Below are 22116 nucleotides of genomic sequence, written 5' to 3'. Positions count from 1 at the left end.
TCTTGGCATGATTGCACTCTGGTCGCCACACCAGACCGGAGCATATATCTTGAGTTAGGACCCAGAACATCTGTCCAAATCGCATGTAGCCCATAGGTTTTAGGCATTAGACAACTATATCGAGTGTCCCTCCGATGATGCCAAGCCCTTGCCCGTGTCTCGCGTAGCAGGAGGACTATGTAGGGCGACGGCAAGGATGCTAGGTAGGAAGGCGCAAGACGGAGCCAAGCTGGCATGTGCGTGGATATGAATCGAAACAGAGAGGGAAGCCAAGTGTATAGAGGAACATACGGCAGCGAAGAACGTACGGAATGGGGTCACCAATCCCTCAGGACGGTCGAGCCTGTATGAACTATTGGAAGGCTTGATCCGAGAACGACAACGGGAAGAATGTCGATATCGACGGACGGTACGTCTTGCAGTCCAATACGAGATCCGGCGAGAAGCGTGGATGTGCGTTCAAAAGGGAAGCGGAGTAGAAGAGGCTCGCTTTGTTGGCTGTTAGTGGCGTCCATAAAAGTCTAGGCAGTTTTAGCCGGTAGAGGGCACATTGGTAGGTCAGGAAAAGCACTAGTACAATAGTGATAGAATGACACCGTCCATAACCGCATGAAGGGAGAGTACAATACTGCTCAGACGAACCTGAACCGCCGTACTACACATGTTGCCATTTCTCCCGTGCGATCATCTACCCTTAACCGTCGAGGACAGGTTGAGGAAGAAGAAGGAAACACATCAAGCGGCGCATGACTTGGACTATAATCATCCAAGAAGGGTCAGAGAGCGTTCAGAGAGCCGTCGAGGTCGCCAAAAGCTACAGTATTGAAACACTCCTTGATCTTGGGCCCCTCTTTGATCCACATTCCGCACGCTGCTCCCTCCAGCAATACTTCCCATAAACTGAAGATACAGTATATTTGCATCCATATTGTACCCCTCATCAGGTCTATGTCCATATTTTGAGAGAAAGACATGGACTGCGAGCTCTCCATTTGCGGATCAAGCAGCGGCTCTTTGTGGCACCGCGGTGCCACACCACCTTTTTCTTTGCACATCGTGCAATGTTGTGTTTTGTACCTTTCCCATTTTTTTATAAGTCCATCCAAGGGTATTTGACACTCCTGGCTTGAAGGATTGAGCGGAGGGGAGAAGAGTGTTCGGAAAATAATATGCATCGAAGAGCCGGATCAAGGAGTGCCTCAATACTGTAGAGGTATGGGTAGGGATCACAATGGAGCGCGTTGATCTCACGAAAGGTGGTGCCAGAGTACGCTCAGAGTCATGCAGTACCAAAGCCACAATATCCTCGTCATCCGAAGTAGGTACAGCATATCATGCAACCAAGGACTGCCGTTGGAACATGGTAGAGAGTGAGAGACGAGACGACCTCAGAATGATGACGTCATCAGCTTGATCTCGCGATGGCGTGTCGTTTGGGCGCTACACTCTCTCCTTGTCCTCGACCGTTTCGTTCTGTTCACCGAGCTCGACGTTATATCTCTACAAGAGTCCTACGGTAATTCTTCTCTGTGATGGTAATAATATCACAGTTTCTGCCTCTCGCAGTGACTCTCAGAGCAGATTTTCGTACTCTCACGCATGATCTCCTGAGTCTTGTCCTCCCATTCCTCCGACGGCAAGCTATGCTCACAAAAACAGAGAGACTTCTCCTCTATCACTCACTCGTATCGCTTCCAAACTCGAACCGTCATCATCTTCGACGAGATGATAGCGCGAGTCGACCCCAGCACCGCAGCAGACTAGACAGTTACATCTGTCTTGGAAGAGCATAGGCCCGCTTTCTTTTTCGTATCGTGTCTTCTGCCTCGTCCGCGTTTGTCAACAGCAGCAGCGCTAGCATGACTGCTAGCTCGAGCAACAGTTCGATAACGAGCACTACTGGCGGACCATCATCGTCCTCGGCGCTCACAACTTCCAGTTCGTACGCTTTATCCGCATAATACTTTCTCTTCGCGAGCTCTGCGTCATATCCGAATGCTAGAACTGTCTCTCCTTTCTCTTTTTTGTTTGAACGCTTCTGACCCGTCTGCATCGTCTCCAGCTTCTTCTCCTTCCTCCGATCCTCTATCATCCACAACTCTCACTACTGCTCCCGGTATACCTTGTCGTCTTCTCATCGTGTTTTGTTCCTGCTTGCTCATCTCCCTGTATTGATCACTCATTTAGTTCACAGCTACAATGCAACCTGCGTCATCCACGGCCGCAACTTCCACTTCGGACTCGACAGTTCCCACAGAGACAACCTCTCCGACTACACCGATCTCCACCTCGACCACATCCCACCCACGTAAACAAGCACATCCGTATCTCCAACCAACTCGACCTCGGTCGCATCCGTCACAAGCACATCTATCACGACCGATGCGAACGAAAGTACGTACACCGCCGTTGTGGCGAGCAGCTAGCCGGTGGGGAGCAGTGGGGGCAGTAGTTCGGCAACGCCTTCGACGAAAGTTGTGGTTTCAACCGTCTTTCAGACTATCATGTAAGTTTCCTCTGTTATCGCTGTTTTTTTTCCTCTTCTTCGTCTCGATCGGGCGATCTCGTTCCAATTCTTCTCTCTTCTCGTTTTCCGCGGTCGACTGCGCGTCTCCGTTCATTCTCCCGATTTTATCCCCTCTTTTCCCATCCACACGTCGTCATCTCGTCTTCAACCAAACCCCTCCACGCATGCCTTACCTTCTTCATCTTCCTGCGATACGGAACCCCACTCCTTTCGCATATGAGACGTTCCCCCGGAAGCAACGCCCACTTTCGTATTCTCCTTTTTCGTCGTCGTACACCACCTCATCCTACATCCCCCAATGCACTACCCTCCGCCCTAAACCACCTACGGCGTTACTTCGTTATTCTCGTACATCCGTTACTTTTTCCTTTCTTCCTCTCTTCCATCCGTCAATACGTGTATACACACATACAGGCATCCGCAAAGCACGGGCTCGCCAGCCCCTATCGCCACATCTGTCTATCTCGCGCGTTTGTGGAGAAAGGATCTCTGTTTTTGACGGGTGAACGATCTCTGGCTTTTGGTGGTTCCCTTGTTCGGTTCCTCGAGATTCGATTTCGTTCGTACGGCTTGGGTCGTCGGTCGCGTCTCGTTCATCCTCACTTCCTTTTGGCTTCCGACATCGAACTATACACTCGTTTTCGTGTTCTCGGCTACGTTCGTTCATTGGCGTGATACTCTACCATACTCTTTACCTCGCACTTCGTCGAACCTCACCCCTTTCTTCTCGTGTTGCTCTTTCCCTCCTTCACTTCCTTCTTCGTCCTTTCTCTCGCTCGGCATATCTTCCCTTCCGTCGTGATTCTTTGAATCGCCTTCCTCGTATCACGTTTGAAAGATTGCTGACGTTACTCTCCAAACTATAGTTCCACCGACGCTACCAGCCAAGCCTCCACCCTCGCCGACCAAGCAGCCGAAAACTTCACCTCCTCTTCCCCTTCATAACCGGATGATCCAGCTCCTCCTCCAGCTCCTCCTCCAACACCAGTGCCATCGTCGGCGGTGTCACTATCAGCGGCGTCCTATTCTGGTTACTGAGGCCAAGAAAAGTTAAGGACGAATTCGACAACAATTTCGACCCGGATAAAGTCGTGAGGCATAATGGCGCGGTGGCTCTCACTGGGAAGCCGGGGGCGTCGCACCAGATGGAGCGGAGATCACGACATATGCTTATAATTTGCATGGGAGGGCAGGGGCGTTGGGGTCGGATATATTCGCGAGTGAATAGGGGACGCCAGGGATGGTACAGACGCATGATAGGAAGTCATCGACCCCGACTGCTGGGATGGCCAGTGCGGGAGCGGGTGCGGCGTATGGAGCGGCACATTTCTCGTCGCATGGACATCCCTCATCTAATGCGGCCCTGTCGCCCAACAAATACACGTTCACGCCTGTCCCCGATCCGTCAGAGTACCCTGTCTCCGACGCCTTGTATTATCCTGGCATCCATAGCGGTGGTATTTGCGCCTTCGCACTTGCTCGTAGCTCGTCGTTCGTTCATTGACGCGATATAGTCCTCTGTGCTTGGCTGCCATGTGGTTTTGCCAGATCATAGTCACGATCATATACGTTGACTCCCTCGCGTCCATCACCTCAGGCTCTTGGCCTAGCTCTGTGCCACTTTAATGGAAGCTCTAGGATCGCCATTACTCAGCACATCCCCAGAGATTGACCGAGGTTCATTTACTACTAGGCCTCATCGGCATCTTCGATCCAAGGACGTATACGTGAATCTCAAATGACTCTGTGGTACCAGATTTGCGAGTGTCCTTGTTTAGCAACCGGACAGTTTCTGCGAGTATCTCGGGCCTCCGAGTCAGAGGTCTCGGATCGTCGCTGGGATCACAGACTTGTATTGGCTGAGCACAGTATATCACCAGATTCTTCACTGCATGTAACATTACACAAATCGACTGGAAGCTCATCGTAGATTTCCAGACACGAGCTCTAGTCTTCGGCCATAGAACTAAACTGTGCACTCAAGTCTCGTCCGCTCGTCGTATCTTATCTCGGGGTCGAAGGTTACAATGTGAGGACATCAGATGTATTTACCCTGGTACAAACAAAGGAGCATTACAGGGATACGAATCACGAGTACAAACAGGTTGAGTGATAATCATTTTTCAACATAAGTTGCGACAAAGATGGCATTGAATCATCATGCAAGACGATGGATAACTCGATGAATGTTGACCCATCATGGAAGCACAATCCGTGTGAGGTTTCTCGCACGAATCATGGAACCGTTGATGACTATCGGCGGAGACATAGTAAAAGTGGTGCCCAAAGACAAAGCCCGGAAGTGAAAAATATCGTTTACGTTGATTATTGGTGCACCAGGCGCGGGTGGTGTATGTGACAGGCCGAAGGACAATTGGTATGCAGCGCAAGTTGCGGTTACCGATGACATTGACTCGTCATATAACGCGATCCGGGTAACACGCTGAATGTCGACCATATCATGGAAGTTGCATGGAAGCACAATCTATGTGCGGTCTCTCACAGGAATCACCAAACCACTGATGACTATCAGCGGAGACATAGTAAATGTAGTGCCCACATACGAAGTCCGGAAGATCAAAATATAGCTTGCGCTGAGTATTGCCTGTACCAAGTGCACAGCAGCTCTAAGAAGATCTATGTGATGTATAGCGTCTTTACGTGCACTACACACCCCTCAGAGTATAAAAGCTCTTCACCTCGTCTGTCAAACAGCACTAACAACAGGTACCACATCAGAGAGTGAGCTTCTTCGTCTTCATACTGTCGTGGTGCCCGCATCTGACTTCCTCCCCATAGCACCAATCATGGGTGTTAACCAAAGTGTCTGGATGGCGAACGACAGCGGACAAGATATCTACATCATAGCAGCTCCCAACCCCGACTGGGCCATTGCCGATATCGTCACCGACGTCGCCCTCATTTTCGTGGGCCTCACAGAGCTCAAAGCCGTCTTCACCGCCGCTGAATTACCCGCGACCATTGCTTCCCTCCGAGACCTATACGAATTCGTCAAGATCACGGGAACGCTGCTCTCGGGATCGTTCAGCGTCGGTACTCGCCCCACCGAAGCTGCATTGAAGGTCATCGAGGCCGTGAAGAAGAACTCCATCCCTATCGCAGCCGGGGATCACAAAAATATCAAGGACGAGAACTTTTTGTCCATGTACCTCAATGCGAGCGGGATTGCGGGTATGTTGGGCGCGAGCACGGTGTCGGTGATGGTCATGAGCGGGGATGGGAAGCAGGTCGCGTTGTATAATACGCCTCCGGATGATTCGTGGATCGCGACGAGGGAGCAGAAGATAGTTAGGTCGAAGTACGGGAGTATCTGGCAAAAGGACCCTGGGGCTGGATCAGTCGACTGGCCTATCAGCCAAGCTTAGTCGGCGTATGTAGATGTAAAACGATGATGAGAGGGTGACGCTGCCGAAGGAGTATGGATGGTGGTGATCACAATGTTCGATAATAAGCACGTTGAGGGGGTGTACCTTACCCTTGACTCGGGAAAGGACTTTCGTGTGCAGTCGCGTAAACGCCAGCAGCGGAGAGTACTGATATCGGCTCGAAATGGCACTGTAACGTGGTGCTGAACCACAAAGTCCAATTCTACACCCCCATAGTAATAAAGTACGCAAAGTCGCCGCATGGCGCGTACGCTACGAACGCGTAAGCCTGTCAACTTGATTGTGAATAACCTCGAAGCGACTGGAAGACGAGAAGCGAGTTAGAAAAACGTCTGTACGAAATGTGCGAGGACTCGAAGAAGATTTTGAATTGGAGTCGTTGATGGTCAAGTTTGCGGGTGCGGTTAAGTGGTCGTGGCAATGGAAACAGACAACAAACTTCACCGTGGGCAAGTAGTCCAGCGGGAAAAGATGCTTCGCATGCGCCTGGCGGTACGCTACGAGCTCAGCATCACCCATCGCAGAATGATGGCGCCCTGGCCGCCACACCACACTAGAACACATGTTTCGAGGTCAAAACACCGAACATCTGCCCAAAGTGCTTGCAGCCCATAGCTTTTAGGCATGAGACAACAACATTTAGTGTCCTAGTCCTGAGATCAGCCTGCTCATGCTAAGCCCTCGACTGTGACTCGCGTAGCGGGAAGACTATGGCGAGGGCGACGATGCGGAGTTGTAGAGTGCGGAACGGAGCCAAGCTGACATGCTCGAGAAAAAAAAACAGAGAGAAGAGCTGGTTGCAAGAGGAACATACAATAGCGAAGAACGTACGGAACAGGTCCACTAGTGCAGTGCACCATCAGGACGGCCGAGCCTAGAAGAACTGCTGGAGGAAGTCACCCGAGGACGCTCGCAGATGAGGAAGGTGAATGCTACCATGGTGAAGGAGACGGTGGCGCCGGAGTCGTATTGGATGTTGACGACTTGGTTGTCGCAGACGTCGCCGGAGGATTCGTAGACGCATTGGCAGTAGGGACCGTTTTTGAGCGCATCGGAACTGTTCTCAGTGTCGGGGAGACCGTCGATGATTACGGATGCGAGCCAGCCTTGGTAGCCTGTTGTGGTGATGGGGTCGAGGTAGACCGTACGGGGGGTGTGCATGTCGACGTTAGCCTTCGTTAGATATACGGAGTAAGGAGAAAAGAACGCACTCTTCTTGGCGCTGTTGGGACATTGTTTCTCGGCAAGAACGTCGATATCGAAAGACGATATGTCTTGCGGTCGAATATGAGAGCAGAGCGATGAGCATGAATGTGCGTTCCAAAGGGGAGCCGAGTAGAAGAGGGTGGATCTGCTGGCTGTTGGTTGCGTCTGTGATAGTCGAGGCCATTTAAGTAGCTGACGGAAGGCCTATTGGCATGTTGGAAACGAACTAATAAAAAGTTGGTAGAATGACGCCCTCCATGAGTTCACGAAGAAGGAGCACAAGGCTGCCCAGACGAACCTGTATTGCCGTACTTCGGCCGCTGGCACACATGTTGCCATTTCTCCCGAATGATCATTTACCCTCAACCGTCGAGGACAGGTCGAGGACAAAAACGAAACCATGGAAAGCTGAGTATTACTTCGACTACAATGATCCAAGAAGGGCCTGAGAGCGTTCAGAGAGACCATCTAGAGCCATTTAGGTCGCCAAAAGTCGGTAATGATAGAGATCGCGATTGTGCCAGTGCGCGTGTATTTCTCGAAAAGTGGTGCGGGAGTACAGTCAAGGTCATTCCATACAAATTGCAGAGTATACTCCCGATGCGAGGTAAGTGCAATATGACCAAGAACAGTGTAGTCTCGTCACCAGTACCGCCTATCGAATTCCGGTTTATAGAGCTAAGCAAGTGAGCACAAACCGTCGATAGACGGTCTGGTACAGCGGGGTTTGAATCTCCTTGTTGCGCGACTTGCCTTATATGGCTTACCGGTCCGCCCGCTTTCCGAGCCCCGCCACTTTGTAGTTCCTCTGTTCCGTCGTGTGGCGCGTGTACATAGACCTGCACATACCCAGCTTCAGCCTCAATAATACCTCTTATACCATATACCGACTCTTGATATGGATTTTCCGACATCTTCAAATACTCTAGACCCAAAAAAAGGTCGAAATGCCAGTATAACGGCACTGTTCTGGACTTTGACAACCCCACCTCAGGCGCTGCTTCCATGTCTTCAGCAATGAATGCTACGGCTCTCGGCTTCTCAGGGTACACTCCCGGGAAATCTCACTCCGCTGCACCATCAGGGCCACCGTCATACGCCGGATTTAACAGTGATACAAGAACCATGGCGATTGTTTTCCCAGAGCCAGTGGTGGAATCAACAAGTGAATCTTTGCGAGAAGTCACAACAGTGAGAGCACTCTAGAGTTGCATAAGTCTAGGTACTTTCGTAACATTGGGGATTGTGATGGAAGATCAAAAGACATGCACGAAGAGCAACCGAAAGTTCTGCAGACGAGATATACAGTTTCAAAGGGCCATCCAAGTGAGGCCCCATACTAAGTACTTAGTTCGGCTTGGTCAGAGAGCTGTGAATCGAGTAGATCGTATACAGACTGCATCTTAGACCTATTCTAATCGGTAGTGTTAAGCTTATAAGACCAGTTCGACACCATCTTCGTGGATGGATGACGAGGAGGGGAGATCGCCACGGCCGCGCCACACGACGGAACGGAGGAACTACAAAGTGGCGGGGGCGGAAAGCGAGCGGACCGGTAAGCCATATAAGGCAAGTCGCGCAACAAGGAGATTCAAACCCCGCTGTACCAGACCGTCTATCGACGGTTTGTGCCTACTCGCTTGGTACTGTAAACCGGAATTCGATACGACGGTACTGGTTACGAGACTAAGAACAGTGTGCAGCTGAGGAATGTTGTTGAGTGGTTGAGTGAGAGACGAAACGATCCCCAGATGATGACGTCATCAGGTTGATCCTCGCGATGACGTGGCGTTTGAGCGCCACACTCTCCTTGTCCTCGACCGTTTTCTTCTCGTCACCGAGCTCGCCTGGTTTCTCTCTCCCAGCATCATGCAGTCTTTGTTCTTGTGATCATACCAATTGCACTACGGCATCGACCTCTCGTAGCGACTCCCAGCTCTCTCGCATGATGTCCTGGACCCACAGCAGAAATTCCTGTCTTCTGCTCGTTTGCATACTTCTACTCCCACAGACTTAGGAACTCCCGAAGAACTCCCATATATCTCTCCCGCTCCTCCCAGTGCGGCATATGTGAAGACTCAGCAAACTTGATCCACTTTATCTTTTTCATCTCCGAGAAGTAGGGCCCGCAAACGCTGTCAGTCATGTAATCGTACTCGCCGTTGATAAGGAGGCCTGGGACATCGATCATGTGGATTTGGTCGCGGAAGTCCCAGATGTCGTTAAAGATGGACTTTTCTCTGGAGATATCGATTAAGGTGAGCTATCCCAAGACCTCAGATTGGACGAGATACTGAGCAAACGACGTTACACTTTTCTTCCCATTGTTTCTACAAGAGGAAGGACCTACTAGCCAATGACTTTTTGTGGGCAGTGAGACAGGAATTGTGGTTATGTATTACATGGCTACCTCATGATAAATACTTCGTCGAGCCGGCGGAAGGGTACAGCGCAAGATCTCTACGACAGATGCATGTCCTCCCGGTATAAGCACGAGCAGTTCCCGCGCGAGACTCAACTCTACTTCCTCACACAACGAGAGACAACCCCTACGGACTGCTGCATACACCGCGCTTGCGTAGCACGTCAGGGATCTCGGAGGAGTCGAGCGCACAAAAAGAAAACGCAGCCGCCCGTCATCTGGACACTGCCAAACCCATCCATCCCTCGCACGCAAAAGGCCAGCTCATACGGCTGGTCCTTTCAACCCTCTCTCATCCCCCTTACCACATACCGTGTACATACCGTCTGTGTACTATAAAAAAGGCTCTCCACGCCGCTCTCGCTGTCCTGCAGCCTTGAAAAACTGCCTGTGGGCACTCCCCGTGCCTTCCCGTGCGAGTCCGTGACCACCCGGCCGCCCGCGGCAATCAACATCCGCATACTCCGCGCCAATTTCGTATTGATAAGCTGCGACGCGCGTTCCCCGCACCGCGTAAACGTTGACCATCGAACAACGCGTTCGCCGTAGTTGAACCTCCTCACGGACTTTGTAGTCTCTACTAGTCAAGCTTGTCAGCAGACTAGAGAAACCTATTGGACATCAATCTCCCCGTCGGCGAGTACACCGTTCTACGTAGAACGCGGACTTGTGAGGCCACGACAAACGATACCCGCAAGCGGATTTGACTGAATCTGTGTGCCGGTCCGTTGATTTTTCGCCTTTTATTCCGACCCATCGTGAACGTAAAGCTCACTCCCCCACCCATCTCACCCCACCGTCATGGCAGCATCTTCCTCTCAGCAGAATGCGCCACCCACGGATGCGCCCCCTCCTCAGCTCACGGTCCTATCCCTTCACCGTGAGGACACGCTCAGGGACGACTCCTTTGGGGGTACGGACCTGCCCTCGTTCGACGAGGCCATAGACGCGGTGGCAGGCGCTAAAAGTACTGGTACCACTGTACGCCCCTCCCCCGCTGAATCTCCCCCCCTTGAGTGCTCGTCCAAGCTAACTCCCTCGTCGCGTCGCTCTATGCTCCGTCAGACCGCCTCCGCTTTCTCGTCATTTACGGCAGCGGCGTCGTCTACGGCGAAACGCACGGCTGACCAAGCTTTCGCCGACGTACCCTCCGGCACGGACTCACCTCCTGCCTCCCCCTCCAAAACTAGGAAAGGGAAGGCGCGCGACCTCTCCACCATTGACCATGGCGAACCATCCATCTCTCGTCTAGTCCCCCGTCAGACAAAGGAGAAACAAGCGGACACCAACGCCCGGCACGACAAAAACTTCGCCACCATCGAGAGCGACCAGAGCGCGACGTTGGAACTCGTACAACGTACTCGGGTCGAGATCCTGCAGGCAGTCCAGACCGCCAACACTCTGCAGGCCGCGGTATCCTCCATCGAGAACGTTGTCACCGCCGATCACGCGGACCTTGCCGCTGTCGCAGTCAGCAACAACGAACTGGTTGCGGCCACCTCTGAGACTCTGCGCGACATCGCCCACCTGCGATCCGACGTGACCACGATCTCTGCCGCCCTCAGCGAGCAGACGGCGCTCCTTGCCAAGCTCAGCGAGTCACAGCGAGACCTCAAGGGCTCTATCGACACCTTCCAGGCTCTCCTGGGTGCATTCCAGGACGCACCCCGCGCCCAGGAGCCGGCCTTCATGCCGCTGCCGCCATCACCGGAGGTACGCGCCGTAGACCCACCTCCCCCTCCCGAACCCGTCGCGACTGGACGCTCCATCCACATCGCGTCCCTATCCCGCCCAGCCCCCGTGGTCTCCCAGAACCCTCCTGCGGCGCCGCTGATGCCCTGGCCGGGGCTATCTACACCCCTCGTACCCGTTACGAAACGAGCGAAGGTCTCGGGTGCCCCAGTGAGCACAGTGGCACCGTCGGCTGTCCTTCCGCGCGCGGTACCCGTAGTTCGTCCTACGGCTGCTCCCATCGCTCCCGTGCCGGCCGCACCTATCGTCCCTGCCCCGCCCACTGCTGCCGTGCACACCGTTGCCGCTCCCGCTCCCCCTACTTCCACTCCCCCGGCTGTCGGTGCCTACGTGCTCTTCGGCAAATGCAAGTGGAACCGAGACATCACCGCGGAGTTCAACGCCATAGTGGCTCGGATGCCCCGCTTTGTACCCGAATTCCAGGTGCAGCGCTGCGTACGAGTCAAAGGCGGAAAAGGGCAAGGGCCAGGTGGATATGTCCGTGCATACTACCCAGACGCTACCTCCGCTATCCGCTTCGTGCTGGAGTGGGCGAGGGCTCAGGCGCCGGGATGGGAAGGTGTTGTCGCGGAACATGAATGAGGTGTTGGGATGGGAAGTGTTGGGAGAATAGGTTGTGGCGCTACGATACACGATGTAGTCCCCGCCCTCCCTGTAGATAGTGTAGTCCGTACCGAAAACGACCATGTAAACCCCAGCTTGTCCAATATACGAGTTACTAGCTGGAACATGGACGGTGCTCTCGCTGTCAGTCTTACCCATCCCGCCTATCGTAAGTCTCTCGATCTTTATGATATCCATCTCATCCAGGAGACACACCTGCTTCCGGAACAAGCAGACACACTGGATGTCCCAGCAGCATTCAGGCTCTTCTCTGTTGAACGGAAGGCACCTCCGCACCTAGGCCGCGCATGGGGTGGTGTCGCTGCACTTGTGAGGAAGACTCTCAAAGTCACACACCGCACTGACCTTTCCGCACCGGACATCCAAGTCCTCGACTTCGATACCTTCATCCTGGTCAATGCATATATCCTTCCGGAAAATGCGCCGTGGACTTACTGGTCGGAGGTACACCCTCTGCAGAACCTGTCTTCGATACTCGCGATTGCTTGCTCGCGCGATGCTCCCGTCTATGTACTTGGGGATCTGAATGCTCGTATCGCGTCCAGGGTCCCGTCGGACTCACACCCAACACGAACATCGTCCGACCAGTCACACAATACACAGGGCACACATCTCCTGACTCTCTGTCGTGACCATGGACTTACTATCATGAACGGCGTGTCCCTCTTTGGCTCAGCTAACGACACCTGGACATCCTTCCAAGGGTCAGACGGCGTGTCGCGGCGGTCGGTCATTGACTTTGGACTGTCCAATGCAACAGGTATCCAGTATGTCTCAGAGTTTCGTGTTGGCGGTCGAGAACCAGACTGGTCGGATCATGCACCGCTGCTGCTGAACCTAGTCGTGCCGCTGTCGAGCAGCACGCTACAGCGAGCGATTGGGGGTCGCTTCAAACCACCCCCACTGCCGATGGACACAGCCCTTGATCAACTATATATCGCTACGCTTGCCGCCACACCATCTCGCGATGACCGTCGAGCTAAGCTATATGGCCCTGTCACTTGCTGCTCGGAGCCGATTAAGGTCTATACAGACGGGTCTTGCCTAGCCAACGGGACGGTGCGTGCTCGTGCAGGCGCAGCGGTATTCTTTGGCCAGGGTAATCAGCGAAACGAGTCGGTTCGAGTGCCTGGTCTGCAAACTAATAATCGGGGGGAGCTGTTGGCGATTCTACTCGCCATTACCAAAGTGCCCCTGAGGCGGTCACTGTCAGTCTTCTCGGATTCGCAGTATGCTATCCATTCTATCGCGCATTGGGCCGCCTCACACGCCGATCTTGGCTGGCGGTGCGATCACGGTGACGTCCTGCAACGCATCCAGGAATGGGTAATGGCCCGCAAAGCCCCTCTGCACCTCGAACACATTCGCGCTCATGTAGGGAATGTACACGGGGACACGGCAGATGCGATGGCGAAACATGGGGCCACTCTTCCCGAAGTAGATGACGATAGCCTACCGGACCCACCACCACCGCCGATCCTAGCAGGGTCAGCAGGTCTTGCAGAGGTCCCATTGCCGATGGCGAAAGTGACTACAAACCTGCCTGACCCAGCAGACAAGGAAGAGGCGGGGACGAGTCGACAACAGAAGCCTGCTGCCATGGTGTCGGACGACCCTGATGCACACCGGGGGCGCGCTATGAAGCGGGCAGTGCAACGCGCACATCTGACTGAACTGGTAGAGGCATCACGGAACCCAGGGCCTTTCTGGCGAAAGTATCGCCAGCTCGCAGATGCGAAGCCTACTATCCCAGATGTGCCGCTGGAGGATCTTGCAACCGAGTTTGAATCTCGCATGAACCCTCCGCAGGAGCCACCGGCCCAATTCTCGAGTGATCTGCGGGAAGCGAATCGCATCCTGGCGAGCTTGATGCCAGAAGTCACGGAGGATATGTCCGATGAGCAAGCTTTTAGCTCTCCGATAACTGTCGTGGAGATCGAATGGGCGAAGGATCACATCAAGCAGCATAACCTTAAAAGTGCAAAAGGGTATGATGATGTGTCCTATGCGCAGATCCTAGGCATAGACAACGACGCCCTGCTCCACCTAATCAATGAGTGCCTCACTAGCCGTGATGGACCCTCTGTGTGGTTCAGGACGCTCGTGGCAGCGATTGCGAAGAAGGGGAAGGCGCCAAACAACCCTGCAAACCTGCGAACGGTTGGGCTGGAAAGTTGTGTGCTCAAATTTCTAACGCTACTCATCCACAAGCGAATGTATGCGTGGGCAGAGAGGCACAACGTGCTTCCGCCATCCCAGAACGGCTTCCGAGAGGGATACCGCACAAACAACAACGCCTTTGTGCTCCGTTGCATGATCGATCGGGCCAGAGAGGAAGGGAAGACGCTGTTTGTCGCATTTGTAGACATCAGCAATGCTTTCCCCTCGACGGATCAGGACACTCTATGGCTCAAGCTGCACGAAATGGGGATTGGTGGCAGCCTGTTTGACTGGCTGCGAATGCTGTATACCCGCATGTCGTACGTGGTCAGACTTGGTGACCAGACTTCGCCGGAATACAAAGCGCTTGCAGGGGTGCTCATCGGTGATCCGGCATCGCCTGTCCTGTGGAACCTGTTCCTGGCCGACTTCCACCTACCTCCTGATGCCGACGATCCATTCCTCGCCGGGGTGCGCATCTCCCATATGGAGCACGCAGATGACATGGCCATTGGCTCCTACTCGGAGCTAGGTCTGCAGACCCATCTGAATGCCTTCTTTGCATGGTGCACCGCAAACTTCTTGGTGGTCAATGCGTTGAAGTCATGGGTTATGGTGTTTGGGCCCCTACCACGGATACCATACATCTTTCACCTTGGAAATGAGATCGTGCGGTACACAGCGGAGCACACATATGTTGGCCTCACATTCCAGAGCACGTCACCCGACGTCTTCGCGGGACACTACGCTGCCAAAGCGTCTAAAGCGCGCCAGTGTGCACACGCCATACTTGGCGTGGAGCGACTGGTAGAAACTCTACCACCCAGAGAAGGACGACTCCTGTTTATTGCGCGAGTCGATCCTCACCTTATTTCTGGGTCGGAAGTCGCGCTGGACGTCACAGAGGCTTGCTTCAAGCTCCTTGTGGAGGTTCAGCTGATGTTCCTGCGAAGGCTGCTTGGCCTGAACCCGCGGTCCATGATTGCGCCCCTCTTTACGGAGCTGTGCATTGACCCCATCCGATTCCGCCGTGCAATTCTAGCGCTCGGATACTTGGCGTATGTACTCGCTCTGCCGCCCACACACTATGCACGCATTGCGCTGGCGGATTCCATGGATCTCTACCAAAGGGGCAAGCCGTCCGGGTGGCTAGCGGATCTGCAGTACGTTCTGCGCAACCTCCCAGAGGCCGTCAACGTATCGTCCATGCTGGACCTGACGTGCAAAGAGGACGTCGAGGTGGTCATAAAAGAGGTGAAGCGGGCCTCTAAGACCTGGCTTCAACGGCAAGTCAACGACTCGGACCGGCTGTACTTGATACACGGACGGCTCGAGCCTATGGACAAGGGCGTATTCCGCTACGTGGTCTCGTACTTCCGCAACTACCTGCACGTACCTGTACCAGATCATAGGAAAGCCGTCACACGGCTGCTTCTCGGCGACCATGGTCTAGCGCTGGAGGAGATGCGACGAGTTCATCGCTACCATGCTCCGGTCCCTCGCGACATGAGATTATGCCGTCTGTGCTCCCAGGCGGTGGAATCGCCAGAACACGCTTTATTGCTCTGCCGAGGGAACGGAGACCTTCTGCTGTTGCGTGAGGCACTCTTTGTGGACCTGGAGCCAATCTTTCCGGAGCTGCGGAGCAGAGTTCATGCTCACAACGCAGTGGAACTCACCCAAAAAATCATCTTTCGTAGAGATACCGTCAACCGTGTGGCAAAGTTTGTACACGAGGTTCTCAAACTATATCAGGAAGTGCCCATGCTTTGGCCGGCACTGCCTGTCCCGTAACTGACTCTTACATGTAGATGCTACTCTGTACCTACATCTTGTAACTACCTACTACCAAGCCTCTCATGCGCCTGTGGATCTACAGCCTGAAAATATGGCGAGCTCGTCCACAGGAGGCCGGAGAAGGTCCAGCTGTTCCTCAACGGGACCGTGCTGTGTATTAATCTAATCTAATCTAATCTGACAGAGCAGCCCATACGCGTTCGCCATCTCCGGCTTGTTGCGATAAAGTGAAGATGATCTCCTTCGGGAACGGCTTCGCCCTGCATGCGTGTGCCTCATAGAACGACATGATCGCCTTCTTGTACACAGGATCTTCCGTAGTTCCGTTCTCTTGATGCTTCCTAATCGTATCTCCCACACCTCCTGGCATTGCCCACTCCATTCTCTTAACCGCAGCATTGTACGATGAAGCGGTGGCGAGGGTGTTCGCGAGTACGACGCTCTTGACACCTTTGGGGTGATGCCGCACGAGGAACTCAACCGCAATCATGGCACCCCAGGAATGACCGAGGATGTGGTATGCGTTCTCGACCTGAAAGTGACGTACGAGGTTCTGAAGCTCGGCGATGAAGAGATCGAAGGACCAGAATTGGTCAGGCTTGTTGGGAAGATGAGTCGAACGGGAGGAGCCGATCTGGTCGTAGAATATGACGGGACGAGGAGATGGGCCCGTTGCGATGTCGGACAGTGGGATGAGGTAGTCATGGGACGTCCCAGGCGCCCCGTGGACAACGATGAGAGGAGGGGGTGCGTCAGATACGAGCTCGCCGACGACTTTATAGTATGTCTCGAAAGCTTCTCCGTTATATGAGAACGGGATTTTTCCTTCTGTCATATTTGGGCTTGGCGACACTGATCCAGACACTGATGATTATAACAGCGGGATTTCAGTAGATGTGAATGGTGCGTACTCGTGTTAACTCACTGGTTGGATGCTCCGTGTAGGTCAGGGTTGAGTCCGAACGAATTGCACAGTTGCCATGTACAGAAGGGTCGATATCGTTTCGCTGTGATGCGATGCTTTATTGTTCCGGTTTCTGGTGTTCGGAACGCCGACGGAAGATATCACTTTCGCCGTCAAACCCGTAGGTCTTTTCTTCTAACACTTCGCCAGTGATGTCTTCCGTTCTTCGAACTTCGGATACCGGCTCTTAGAAGGAGTACGGCATATGGGAACATACTATATATCCCGTCGGCAATCCAGCTATACCCTGTCGTTACAACATTATATTTCGTGAATGATTAGCCTCCCCCATTTTGTCTCTCTCACTCTAATAACGATCTCGTGCTATGGATCATACCATATTGAGAACGCCTGCACTATCCTGTAAGCTCTCCATTACCTTCTCCAGTTGTCTCGCCCATAAACCGCTTTGCGGTCACGTCAAAGCTCATGGTAAATCAACACATCTCCTCTCGCACTCTCATATTCCGGCAACGAGTCTGCACTCGAATGCTCGACTGCCGTCCCATCCATCTCCCCTCTCATTTTTTCCTCCTGCTCCTCAAATTGTCCTTCCCGTTCCAATCCTCTCTGTGTTGATATGGACTGACTCACAGAGGTAAAAGGCGCGGTAGGCGTCGTTGCCATGGTCCGGGTACCGGCATGAATGTCGATAACACTCGGGAGTGCTTGGGATGAGGGGACCGGACATGTTTCGCTCAACGTTTGAAGCGGTAAAGGCACGGAGACGGGAAATTGAGCTGATTCGGAAGTAGTTGGTGATGGATGGTCATCGGTTGTGAGTGGGCTGGGCTGGATGAGCTTTCTCGTAGGAAAAATGATGTGGGACGGGGTCTCTGCAGTGAAGGGGATGATGGCTGCCTGAGGTGCCGCGCTGAGACTACGACGTACCGCACGTCGGTCGCGATAGGCACAGAAAATGGAGATCAGGAGCAGGACAATCAAGGTCAGGCCACCCGATATGCCGCCGATGATAGCTCCTATGGGTACCCTCTTCCAAGAATTAGCAAGGACTGTAGGGGAAGGTCCAACGGATGTCTGAGCCGAGGACTGAAAAGATGCTGAAGTAGATCCGACGGCTGGTGAGTTCGGGGATGATGAGAGAGAAGAACCGGAGAATGTGGGGAGAGGTGAAGATTTTCCGTCTGGTAAATCTTGGGATGACGTCGACAAAAGCACGGGGAATGTGAGTGGATGTGAAGATTTGATAGATGCAGAAGTGATTTGAGCAGCCAACAGGGCAGTGTTTGATTCACTGTTGTTGCTTGCCACATTATTGCCGTTCAAGGAATTTGGTAGAGCATCTACACTGCTGCTGCCGATACTCGCAGTGACGCTGGGGGTAACGCTAGTCGCATTCACTTTGTGGGGAGATCCCTCGCTGTCACTGCTAGCAGTTACGCTGCGGGTAATGCTGATGGTATCCACGGGGTCGGTAACGCTGTCGCTCTCGCCACCATTACTAGCAACAACGCTGGGCGTAACGCTAGGCGTGTTTGCGGGGTTGGTGACGCGGTCGCTGTCGCCACTACTACCAGCGACTATACTGCGAGTCACACTAAGCGTATTCGCCGGGTCGGTGATGCCGACGATGTCACTGGGAAGGACGAGTAGGGCAATGGTGCTGGTGGAACTGCTTGATTTTGTGAGAATGTCGGGGGTACTGACACTATTCGACGTGTGTGCATCTTGGGAGTTTTTCCTACGGATAATTCAAATACTTTGTGAGCAAGACAAATCGAGACACACATACGATAACAAGAATCCGTACTGATAAGTTATTGTTACGGAGGTAGAGTCGGTCCAAGCATCCGCAATTAGGGCTAGTCCTGTCACGTTCACCATGGTCACTATATTCGCATCGGTCGGCGCTTCAAAGCCGCTTTTCGTAGTGGCATATGCATCCGTAAACTTGACAGTCCCGAAGTCGGCAAGCGGCACAAGGTTTCCTCCTTCCTCGTAGTCTTCGACAATCCACTCTGCATTGGTTTGGCACAACGGGGAGGTCGAGGTCAAAGATTGAGTGGCATTTTTCCCAGTCGTGTTGTTCTCGATAATGACGCTCCCGGAAGTGCTGGAGTTCACGCTGACCGTGACGGTGACAATATTTCCAGCTGCGATTTGAAAGTCGACGAAGTCGTGGGCAAATTCGGGAAACCATTCGTACCACGCTAAATTAATCAAGGCGTGAGTGTAATGTCTTATATTTAAAATAAATGCATACCATGGTAAGAGCGAGTCCCACTTTCAGATATAGTAAAATCGACCCCTGCTTGCAGAATTGCCCGCGAGCAGGTATCTCCATCAATTCCGACCCATGCAGAGGCTGAATGACCCCCCAGCTTGCCAGAAGCGCTATGTGGAAGAGAGGGAGAAGGAACAATGAAGGTCCCGGTAACGAAGGTAAAGCTCTGTGAGAATAAGAATTTAGAAAATAAGGTATCAGCGATCACAACGCATGAGGCACAGGAGCTAGACGAATATTCACCGCGGAATCAGAAATTAATACGGCACCCGCCCAGTTTGAGCTTTGTTGCTGAGCATTTTTTATGTCGTTGGAGGTCGCAGATAGTCCTCCTGCCATGGATTGAACAGACTGTGGCCTGGATTTTTGTCGATGCGAGGCTCTCGATGTAACACCGAGACGACCCACACGACCTGTCGGCGAGTGAGTGGGAGTGGCCGCCATGCTCCGACATAGAAACATCAAGACCAAGAAATACGTGATAGTATGCATGAGCTAGAGATGGGCTTTGGAGTGATATATCGTAATATTAGCTCTGATGAGAGTCACCACGCTTCATTGAAAGCAAAACGACGGACTTATTTATATACGAGCAGCACACGCAAAATGATTTTTGCTATGCATATCCACATCCCGCAGGAGGAGCCGCAGAAGCAAACCCCAAATATGCCATCAGTATTGATGGACATGACCCGCAAGGGTTTCATCCAGATATGACTGTATCGGCATGTTCTCCTCAGCGTCTTTGAGTAATATGGCGTGACTGTCTCTGTTAGGTCCTGCGATAATATTTATCCCCTCATATTATCTTCCATACCATACACTTCCGGAGCGGCTGGAGGACAACCCGCCAATGTTGTGAAAATGTGTATCGGTATGGAAGTTCACGAGTTCGGATGATACACAGATATATGATGGATAGGTCCGTGGCAAGTGCCCCAACAAGAGCCTTCACGAAGGAGATAAGCGACGCACTAGAGCTTTCGTGCATTTCGTAAACATCTGTTTCAGCAAAAACAAAAAAAAAAGACAAGGGGGAGGGGAGGGGAGCAAGGGAGCAGGGAGCAGGACTGAACATGTAAGTCATATTTGCCATGAGATGGTGTGTTTGGGCCGGGAATATAACATATTGTGGCATCCAGCGTACGACGTGAGCTCACGTCGTCACTAAGAATATCATCAATTAGATACAATTCTTCGTTTGTTTTACGATCATCGGCTTCGATACTCCTACATTTTCATCGCCTTTCTTCACTTGAATGTTGACATAGAGGTATCAAATCTCAACTTCCTAGCCTTCGTAATGGAGAAACACCTTCGTCTTCGCTACATAATAGGTCCTATCCTTGAGGAAGAATTCCGATGATGCGGATCACCCATTTCGCACGTTCACTATTGATGTAGGTATGTGCATACTGCTATCATCTTCCTTGATTAAGACCTACCAGAGAAAGATAGAGCTTTATCCATGCCCGAGGTCGGACAGCGGGATGCGATATTTATGCGATATCCCGAGTGCACTCGTGGAAGATCATGGAGGTTGCATGTAAGTTATGCGATGGTCTTATACTACTTCTCAATGCTTCGTCGTTGTACACGGAACCTTATCTTCGGTCGCTTTCAACATAATAGTGTGGACGAAGCTCCCAGCTCTTTGGCATCATGGATTGCTCGCCATTTTTCGCGAAGTCGGACACTTGCACGAAAATATTGTAGTATGACTGGTACCGAAATATAGCACACATAATTCATAGAGGGCGATGGTAACTGAGAAACGACTACCATTAAACACAAGAAGAGGATCTCCAACCGTATACAGTAAGTACTCTTAAATATATACACAGTCTTTTTTTAGGCTTTATTGACATTTTATCAAAATAATGAACGACGAGGAACAAATGAATGTTGATGTTATAGGATGCCAAGTAAGGCGTTAAAGCTGTATAGTGCCAGCATCTCAGTAAACCTGAAGAAGGAAACATACGAAGACACGTACAAAGTATGCGCCTCCATCATTCTCGAAGCCCGTCTTCGGGAGAACCACCTCATCCCGCTTACTCTCCGTCATAAGTGACAGTAACAGAGCTTGAATCAGCTTCTGCAGTCGCACCACCACCTCCCTGTGTCTCCATATCGATAATAGTTGCTCCAGCCGGGCCCACACTATCACCCTGCTCCGTGGCCGCCTGGGCTCCGGTGAAAGTCACCGTACCAAAGTCGACAAGCGGAACGGGAGAGCCTCCTTCATCGAAGTCCTCGACGATCCACTCCACATTGGTCTGGCAGAGTGGAGAAGTAGAGGTGAGACTCTTGGATACTTTCTGGCCGTTAGTGTTGTTTTCGATCACCGCGGTTCCGGAGGTGGAAGAGGTTGCGTTCACTGTGACTGTGACGGAATCTCCGGCGGAGAATTGTATCCCTGTAAAGTCGTAGGAGTCGTCGGGGAACCACTCGTACCAGGCTATAGCCGAAAGAATTAAGCCCTTATCAGCACGACGAGGTGAGTATATGGGCAACAAAGGCGTACCGTCATACGTAGTCGAACCATCATCGGACGTGGTAAAGTCGACACCAGTCTGTAGGATAGCGCTAGTGCAGGTGTTTCCGTCGATGCCGACCCACGCAGCAGCAGAGTACTGGCCTTCGCCTCCATCTTCGGGAGCAGAGGGGGATGGCACGGTGAAGGTACCGGTGACGGACGTGTACGTCTGCCACGAATAAAGGTGTTCCATGTCAGCGTTCCGATAGAGATACAAAGATTCCGGGACAGCCTGCAGGGAAACTCACTGCAGAGTCAGAGTCTGCGATCAAAGCAGCACCGGCCCAGTTTGAGCTCTGTTGGACGGCACCAGAGCTGCTGTTGGAACCACTACCGTGAGGGTTCGAACCACTGCCGTTGCCTTGAGGGTTAGAACCACTGCCGTGAGGGTCAGAACCACTGCCATGAGGCTTGGGCCTGTGGGAAGGACCAGGTCCGAGGTTCTTGTTCAGATTCCCGTTTCTGACGCCGCC

At 52.6% G+C, this 22116-nt stretch overlaps 6 protein-coding genes across 6 annotated transcripts; 1 reads left to right on the top strand and 5 right to left on the bottom strand.

Annotated features, from left to right (window-relative positions):
• Nucleotides 1-1480: 1480 nt before the first annotated feature.
• Nucleotides 1481-4073, bottom strand: STEHIDRAFT_143211 (uncharacterized protein). Its single transcript, XM_007311450.1, has 8 exons — nucleotides 3563-4073; nucleotides 3409-3535; nucleotides 3223-3346; nucleotides 2940-3154; nucleotides 2309-2422; nucleotides 2106-2166; nucleotides 1773-2085; nucleotides 1481-1641 (listed from the first exon to the last, which is right to left on the bottom strand). The coding sequence occupies exons 1-8, from the start codon at nucleotides 3625-3627 to the stop codon at nucleotides 1545-1547; spliced, it is 1116 nt and encodes a 371-aa protein (XP_007311512.1). The 5' UTR covers nucleotides 3628-4073; the 3' UTR covers nucleotides 1481-1544.
• Nucleotides 4074-5334: 1261 nt separating this feature from the next.
• Nucleotides 5335-5913, top strand: STEHIDRAFT_135774 (uncharacterized protein; the record flags this gene model as incomplete). Its single annotated transcript, XM_007311449.1, has 1 exon — nucleotides 5335-5913. One exon carries the CDS (start codon nucleotides 5335-5337, stop codon nucleotides 5911-5913), a length of 579 nt encoding a protein of 192 aa, XP_007311511.1.
• An 864-nt stretch (nucleotides 5914-6777) lies between these two features.
• STEHIDRAFT_163733 (uncharacterized protein) lies at nucleotides 6778-7095 on the bottom strand (the record flags this gene model as incomplete). The annotated part of the gene is made up of 1 exon (XM_007311448.1): nucleotides 6778-7095. One exon carries the CDS (start codon nucleotides 7093-7095, stop codon nucleotides 6778-6780), a length of 318 nt encoding a protein of 105 aa, XP_007311510.1.
• A 2044-nt stretch (nucleotides 7096-9139) lies between these two features.
• Nucleotides 9140-16730, bottom strand: STEHIDRAFT_69568 (proline-specific peptidase; the record flags this gene model as incomplete). The annotated part of the gene is made up of 2 exons (XM_007311421.1): nucleotides 9140-9373; nucleotides 16092-16730. The coding sequence occupies 2 exons, from the start codon at nucleotides 16728-16730 to the stop codon at nucleotides 9140-9142; spliced, it is 873 nt and encodes a 290-aa protein (XP_007311483.1).
• Nucleotides 16731-17279: 549 nt separating this feature from the next.
• Nucleotides 17280-19443, bottom strand: STEHIDRAFT_163729 (uncharacterized protein; the record flags this gene model as incomplete). Its single annotated transcript, XM_007311447.1, has 4 exons — nucleotides 17280-18561; nucleotides 18613-19030; nucleotides 19084-19270; nucleotides 19348-19443. 4 exons carry the CDS (start codon nucleotides 19441-19443, stop codon nucleotides 17280-17282), a joined length of 1983 nt encoding a protein of 660 aa, XP_007311509.1.
• Nucleotides 19444-21170: 1727 nt separating this feature from the next.
• Nucleotides 21171-21948, bottom strand: STEHIDRAFT_21274 (uncharacterized protein; the record flags this gene model as incomplete). Its single annotated transcript, XM_007311405.1, has 3 exons — nucleotides 21171-21565; nucleotides 21632-21812; nucleotides 21892-21948. Coding segments are annotated over 3 exons (633 nt in total), but the record flags the coding sequence as incomplete, so codon positions are not given.
• Between the last annotated feature and the right edge of the window lie 168 nt (nucleotides 21949-22116).

This window comes from Stereum hirsutum (genome assembly GCF_000264905.1).
Source record: "Stereum hirsutum FP-91666 SS1 unplaced genomic scaffold STEHIscaffold_27, whole genome shotgun sequence".
Taxonomy (NCBI): Eukaryota; Fungi; Basidiomycota; class Agaricomycetes; order Russulales; family Stereaceae; genus Stereum; species Stereum hirsutum.
The sequence above is the reverse complement of the archived record's forward strand: the minus strand, read 5'-3'. Positions and strand labels throughout refer to the sequence as shown.